Consider the following 7,965-nt stretch of genomic DNA (forward strand, 5'->3'; position numbering starts at 1 on the left):
CTAAAGGAGAACCGAAGGAATACGGTCATCTGTATTGAAAGCAAGTTCTATGTTTGGGAGAGGTTTAGGTGAGAAGAGGACAGCACGGTGTAAGGCGTGAAGCGTGGCGATTCCACGTGAGGAGATACCGCCTGTGGTTGCGATAACGTAAAGCTATATTGATCGAATATGGCTGATATGTTAGCATCAAACATACATTGAGGTTAGATACCGCCATAACATCTAGAAGGACATGGGGTACCTGTTGATCGTAAATCATAGCCCGAACATATCCATTTTGTTGTGGCACGGCATCCAGCTCATCAACGGTAACAGACGAATGCAGCCTGTCATTTATAGGTCTGTCAATTTTCCCAAAAAGCCCCGGAAAAGGCTGTTCGCATCGTTGCGAATTAAGCATCAGATTTTCTGCATCTCTCTTGAAGTTTCATAAGACATCACCATCCATCCTAGAGAATGACTATAGTCCGTCGGGACGTAGAAAGGGATTTGGTGGAATATGGGTCGACTTGTACCAAGAAATAAGGGTAAATGTAACAAAAATGGAGACAATCAATATGGGGGCTCGCTGGTTGAGCATCGTAGTAAAAGTCGCAACAGTGCGATCATAAAAGCTCCTTCTCCGAGTTGGCATCTTTACCAGCGGGGAGGCTGTGAAGGGTTGGGAGTTCCTTAGGTGATTGCTCAAAGGCAAGAAAGTCACGTGGCGGTTGCTACCTACAATATGCAAGATCTAAATTGTAAAGCTCATTGCAGGCTCACTAAGTTTTGGTTTCTTTGGGACAGTGGGTGTCTGTCCTGCTTCTGATGATTCGCATCATCCTTCAGCTTCTATATCTGCTTTCTGCTGGCAACCAGCATCCAATTTCCCCTTGCTGAGCGTCACCGAAGGCAAGGAATACATCGACTTGTTGAGACAGGTTCTGCTCTAGGTAATTACATACCGTCCCAGTCGATTTATACATACCAGATTCGGAACAGCATAGTCTGCCTAACGACGACGATGAATAGCCGAGGAGTTATGGACTGGAGAAAAGACAAGACGGGGATGGCATACTGTACCTTATGTATTCCACATTTACGTAAGTATCATAGTCGTCTGACAATAGACAGGCACGATTTACCTACCTGGAGCTTTTGGGCTTATGAAAAGGTCACAAGAACTTCAGCGAATCCTTGTTGCGTTGACTATCCCTAGATCTCGGACCTGGCTTTTACTGTATACTCACGCCATCAATGCACAAGTGGATGTGAAAATGTCCCCGATTTCCCTAAATATCGAATGTGTCTGTTCTATTTGCGCCATACTATATGTTTTTTACCTTTCCCACTTGAGGAAGGCCAGGCCTGGCTCGGTTGCCAGTGTCGGATCTCCACCAGAATGGCTCCTTCGCTGATGTCCGGGGAGCACCCCTCCGGTGGATCTTTCCTGCCTTGGGGTCAACATGTAGCCGGAGAACCACCGAGAGGCATACCACGAGACTCCTTATTCCGCGGGTACAATCCATCTCGTCAAGGTGTGGGGAGATATCCGTGGCCAACCTCCTGAGCAGATCTCGACACTTGGCCACGCTCGTGACCCGGGTGCCAATGCACCCGGATCTTGCTTCGAACCTTTGACAGCCAGGTCAACACAGGCAGCAGGACAGGAAATCGGCCAGCCACGCTCGCCCCGTCAGCCATCGCTTGAAACCGTGGTAGCCAGGGACCGCATTCTCCTCCGATGGCCACGCGCAGAGCTTCGGTGGCCCACCGCTCCCGAATGGTGCGGTGGCGGCCCCGAGGAACACCATCCGTTCCGGAATGTCCCCATCGTTGAGATCAGCCGATTCATTCAACTCCCACACTGGAGTGTCATGGAGAGCTGAACGCTCCTCCACGATCGTTTGCAGGGAATGGTGAGGCCGGCGAAGACCAGTTATCGTTCGCTGTTGATCCCAATCGGTAACTGTGATGGAAGGCGTGTACGAGGAGCCCGTCTCACCAGGTGAGCCTCCGGGACTCGCGGCCGCGATGGGACAGTGCGTCACCCGGTCGACTTGCTCGATGAGCGGCGCCATATGTTCCCCGTGGACTAAGCCGACTGCCTCTTCAGTGTCGCTTTTGACGGCCAAGAGTGTCTCTCGCATGCTTTCCCCCATCGAGCCCGCTGTCCTTCAGAATGGGGTTTGCCCCGTGTCGACGTTCTCAGATGGCCCGTGGCGTAGATAGGCCCCTGTGTTAGAGATATGTAAGTGGGCAGGAAGTACTGTAACAACGCGAGTGCGACGCTGGTCGACCGCTCGTGCTTTAGTACCGCCGGCGGGTTTGAGAAGGCGATCGTCAAGTCACCCTGGTGCTTCTCATGTCCACCATATTTTTGTGATATTCCAAGTCCACGATCGAACTGGAGGGACTGGATCGTCCGCCGGGCGCTATGTACTGCAACGATCGGCGCTCCTTTAGTGGACGCTGGGAACGAGGTGCTCATTTTCCACGTCGATGGAACCTGCGACACGGTACATATCGACAAGAGCACAACACTGCCCATACCGGCTTTACGGGCCAGTTTTCCACGCGATGTGGATTTGATATCACCGCCCAATGACAGGCCTACGAAGCTTTCAAGCTCGCACCTAATTTTGGGCGGGGGCCAAGTCCGTCTAGTCTACCCAGGTTTAGGGACCGTTTCCCAGACACAGAAAACCCCTTCACTGGAATGAGGGTTCTTTCACCGTCCAGGAAAGGATTTCCCTCCGTGCAGCGGCCAGAACTAGTCGGACAATGGTGCCCCTGACTTCAAGAGAGAGGAGAAGACCTATTCCCAATCCGCCTAGATAGCAAGGGGCTCGATGAGCAAAATCATCGATTTTGGGGGACTTGGAGCATGGGTACGGCATGAACTGTTGAAGACATGAAGTCATCAGCAGCGAATGAGCGGAAGCAAAGACCGGCCACTGATCGCTCTTGGGGTGCGGAGCCAATGGGCGTCGAGCCTTCGCTCACCGAATGGGAGCTCAGTCACGTGATACGTGCGGTCGACCGCGGACAAATTCGAGCCATCCTCAGACTTTATTTCCTGAACGTAGTGGGGGGCGAATGGCACATTATCGCGGAAATCATGAGCAACACCTCACAAAATCTGGCTATCGGTGGGGAGCTATATAAACATCAAATGCAACGCTACTCTCCCTTGGGCAAGGCCACCCCCCCTTTGCCCTGGGCTGTCTGGCGGAGGAGCTTTCACGTGCATCGAGACTTATAAGAAGCCTTCGGGCCCAGACGGGCTGCGTTCCCCGAGTCACAAACCGTTCAGATCCTTTTCGTTGGACACGACGCGCCCCGTCTTTGAGAGTCGGCGGCAGGCAGCCGACCACCCATGAACAAGTCGAGGTCGATGCGATTTTTCATCTGTGTGTGGGTGTCGCCCAAGCCCCGACGAAAGTGCTACTTCGAGGGTACCGTGGGAGATGCACACTGGTGGGCCGTCAATTGATGACCCCGGATCGACGAATGAGGGCGAAGACCATATGGCACAGTATTTCAATATTTCCCCCAGAGCGACACGTTATACTCTACACACACTACACATAGACAGAGGGATCCCCTGCTCATCTATGCCATTCGCCGATAGTTTTACGACCCGTGATTCGTCCGCGCCGAACCAACCTTTGAGGTTCTTAGACGCAAAACCCATCTCGAGGGACGCTGTCCCAGGGTGCGCTATGTACCAGGGCGCGGGCACCACCGTCTGGTAAAGGGCGGTCCTATCCAATCGAGGGTGCTCAAGTCGACCTTGCTCGCTATGACGTGGTGCCATAAGACAAGGAACCTCGCCGTTCTGGGACCATGGCCAATACTCGTCCCTACCCGGTCGCCAGCCACTGTCAGGTGTAGAGTCACCGTAGATACCGGTGAGGATGAAGATGGCCAGGGCAAGCTCCGTCGGCGAGGGGTTGCCTTCAAGGACGTCGATTGCCTACCGGACGACTTTCCATCCTCCTCCGAGCCTTTGGGATCGTGCAATTCCCGGCGTTCGGCGAGCGGTGGTCACGTCAACCTTAAATCAATCGCTCGCCCCGGTTCCTACCAACTTTGCCAGCATCACAACCACTCGAACCGGCGTGGGGCCACCGCTCCTCACCGGCAGCAGCTGCACCGACCCTTACCCGGTGTACATCAGAGACTCCGTCGGAAATCCAATCCCGTACGTCCAGATCGGCTGCGGCTATGCCCGGCAGCAATGTTGTCCCTACGGATTCCGGGAGGGTGTGCGTCTGGCGGACTGCCCGGAGGACTACACGACGCAGAGGTTGGGGTCCTACAGTGCCTGTTGTCCAGTGTAAGTGACAAGTCGAAGAGTACCGGCTGACGCTGTGAATGACTGACACTCGGTGGCCAGGTTGGGTAATTTCACTCTGTACAACTCGGCCATCGGCCAGACGCCCTGTGCGTCGCTTTTGACCGACACGGTGTACGCGTTCGAGACGCCCCTGACGGAGGTGAATGCGCGCGCCAACACCAAACACTTGTTCGCATACGGCTTGGAACTCGCGCACGAGCCCCAACGTTCGAATCCGTCGATCACGATCGCGCTCCCAGTCGTCTTGGGAACCGTGTTCCTCTTGCTGTTGGTCGTCCTCGCTGTGATCTATGGGAAAAGGCGACGCCGGCAACGGCGTCGCCAGACCCAGCTCGCCGCAACCCATAGTCGAATTGACGACCGCCCTGCCAAGGAACAGCCGGGCTCACCCATGGTTGACCAACACCACTCCGACTCTTATCTTCGACCCCCGGGTCTCAGACCCCACGACCACAGTCGACGATCCCTCGTGATGTTGAAGGCCTTGCCTGAACCTCCTCAAGAGCCACCGGAGTACGATCACGCGGACCGTAGAGGCCTCTACGAACTGCCCCCTTTAGGCTCCGACGATCACGCGGACCGTGGAGGTGTCTCCGAATTGCCCCCTTTGGGCTCCCACGTTCATCCCGCAGAGCGTGCGGCCTCACCGCCCGAGAGCGGCACCTCGTTCTCGGGGAGAATAGCGATATCACCTTCGTTGACCACGATGAGCGGTACACACGCCCCTCCGGCACACATGCCATCGTCCAAGGAGGGTTTCATTTGATGTTGCGAACTTTGGGGTGAGGAGGGGGGAGGGGTCGCCTACGCAATACGCGTGAGAGAGTGCGAGGGATGAGAGACACAGAAATCTGTGAAAGGTGGTGATGGCATGTCAATTTGTTGTGCGGCTTTATCTGTGCACTGAGCACCGGGGGTGTTAACATGAACCGATAAGTTAGTTAATTTTAATTTTCCTAACCAACCTACGTGACCGACTGATAGAACCTAGCATCTGCTGGATATAAATTAATTACCCTTGTACATAGTGGAGTGCCCTCTTTCCTTGGTGATAAGCTTATCCAGTAGGTTTGCCGAGATCGGACGCTAATGCAGGAAGCGCAGCCTGTTCGGTAGGTTTTGCCGTTTCGCGGAACACTAATGCGGGAAGACAGTGCCACATCCTGTTCAGGCGAATGAATACACCTCCATCCAACTATAGCTATATGTGAAGAGCATCTCCTACGATCGTAGACCCTTGAGCAGTTCCTTCTCCGCTACTATCGCTGAACTGAGACGTTAGGCGTCGGCACACCTCTGTCCAGCCAAAAGGCTTGTTAAGCTGAGACCCGGGAAGCAGTCCGCTAACATTTCCCCTTCCCCTCTCCTGCGCCTAACATCAGTTAATCAACATGTCCGCCACCTGAGCACCAGCTGGTATACTGGATATATTTCCCCAGCAGGACAAGTTGCCGTGCATATCCGCGTTTGCGGCTGTCAACCGGGTTCGTATCTGTTGTATGGCTGCTTCCCAAACTCCGTGATCTCCGAGAGTTTCAGGGGGAAAAGAAGGAGAGTCGGCGACTAGGTGAAGACTTACTGGCCACTCGCCATCGGGAAACGGTGGTTGGCGTCTTCTGATGGTGTTGACCAAGAGACGATGTTCAAGGAATACTAGAAGCTCGTGCGCCAACAATAGGTCAGCTTTCTGACGATAGTAGAGATAAAGAATCAGCTAGCGTCTGACTGTGATCTAGCGTTTCCTCGACAAGGGCAGTCTCTCGACAATCAAACTGCCACCAGGCTGTCTGGTCGAGCTCTCTTTGCCGAGGGACTGGTCAGAGTTCGATGGAGGATTTGTTGACATGTACTCACCGATCGTCATTCTACCTCAGCCGAACACGGAAAAGATGACATGTTTATTTCTCCACTTCAACCGCGAAAAAACCAAGCTCATTACATCTCTATCAACGTGGGCACATTAATGACCCGTCGATTGCTCCTTTGTACCCAGAGTCTGAAGGCATCGAGCAAGTCATTGTGGCATCGAAATCATGGCAGACCTTCGAGACAGCACGCTGCGGCCAATAAGCAATACCTCACTCCTTGCGAAGAGAAGGCTCTCGTGGACCACCTCCTTCGAGCGGCCGGACAGGGCTTCCCCATCCCGCTCAACCTCCTACCCTATTTTTTGGCCCGCACGAGTCCCTCGAAGTGTTGCAATTCTGTCATGAAAACAACATCATTCTGTGTCGACTGCCGTTTCGCATACAAGCGGTGCGTATGTAAGTTGAAGGCTGGCCACCGTTACCACCGCTTCTTCAGCCGCCTCATTTTCACGCGCCTCTTCCCCAAATTATCGCTGGCGGCTATAATCCAAATGGCGACACCCACCATCGTGCGAAAATCAGCCAGACGCGCCCACCTCGCGCAAGTGGAACCATCCCGTTGGGAATTCAGATGTCCTCCTTCGACGAAATGGTTTCCATTGGCGGCTGCCAGTGTCCTGACGAGTCTGTCGAAATCACGAGGAATCTTGACACTGGAGATCATTGTCTACAAATTGCAAGATATCGCGGAGGCCTTCGCTCTCGCCAAAGCAGCTGAGAGTTTTCGCGATTATGCGTTCCAACAGCGAGAATGGAGATCGATTCTTTCTACTCGTCGCGACCGTCACATAAGAGAAGTGGGATCACTGCTGGGTTTGTTGGAGAAATGAACTCCTGGAACGTGTTGTTGAACGCAAATATCATTTTCGCCAAACTATTCTTGCCCTCCTATACAATCTAAGGATCTCTCCGCTCCGCCCAGTCCTTTATTCCTTCCGCTCACACCTCCCACAAGCTGCAGCCATGCGACGTCAGTGTGTTCGGGCCTCTGAAGATGGCATATCGAGTTGGATCCCATATCACGTGATACCTGTAGGCAGCATTGCTGCTGCCTACGAGTGTCACGGCTATATGTAGCCGTGCCTATCCTCACAGATAGTTCTAATATCATCACACTTACACTTTCAGTCCAGAGCTTCAACTAGTTCTGAGCTTCAACTTATCGTGAGCTGGTGGAGAACTTTGTTCCGTGGAGGGTCCAACACTGTAGGTAAGCAACATTTCACCCAGCTTTACAACCAGGCTCGCCGTACCGCATTCACCCCTCGGAATATTAAGTCGGGGTGGGCGAAAGCGGGACTTTACCTCTTTAACCCCGACCGCGTCCTCCGGGATATCGAGAAACCGCTGACTGAAACGGTCCCAAGTGATGGAACACCAGAAATAGCTCCTAGTGGCGAGCTATTGAAAACTCCAGTGACCGCCGAAAACCTTGCATCATTGCGCCGGATGATGGACCAGAAAATCCACACCCTTGACGATGAGAGTCAGTAGTGTTTCCAGAACCTTGCCAACGCGGCCCAAGAGTCTGTAGCGGCACGTGATCTTCTCTTCAGCGAAAATGCAGATTTGGTCATACAGAACAACGAAAAGAAAACTCGTGCGTCAAGGTGGTGGGAAGGGGTCATATCATAAGTTATGACGATATTTTAGAGACGCAGAAGCGGCGACAGGAGGATGTGACCCAAGGGCTGAAACGCAAAAGCTCCAGCTCCGTGTCTTGGCATAAGCACGGGATGTCATGTGATCAAGAAC

At 53.4% G+C, this 7,965-nt stretch overlaps 1 protein-coding gene across 1 annotated transcript; it reads left to right on the plus strand.

Moving 5' to 3' along the window:
* Window positions 1–6,701: 6,701 nt before the first annotated feature.
* A1O9_13056 (uncharacterized protein) lies at window positions 6,702–7,704 on the plus strand (the record flags this gene model as incomplete). The annotated part of the gene is made up of 2 exons (XM_013398032.1): window positions 6,702–7,023; window positions 7,406–7,704. The coding sequence occupies 2 exons, from the start codon at window positions 6,702–6,704 to the stop codon at window positions 7,702–7,704; spliced, it is 621 nt and encodes a 206-aa protein (XP_013253486.1).
* Between the last annotated feature and the right edge of the window lie 261 nt (window positions 7,705–7,965).

Source organism: Exophiala aquamarina (genome assembly GCF_000709125.1).
Source record: "Exophiala aquamarina CBS 119918 chromosome Unknown aczIA-supercont1.49, whole genome shotgun sequence".
Classification (NCBI taxonomy): domain Eukaryota; kingdom Fungi; phylum Ascomycota; class Eurotiomycetes; order Chaetothyriales; family Herpotrichiellaceae; genus Exophiala; species Exophiala aquamarina.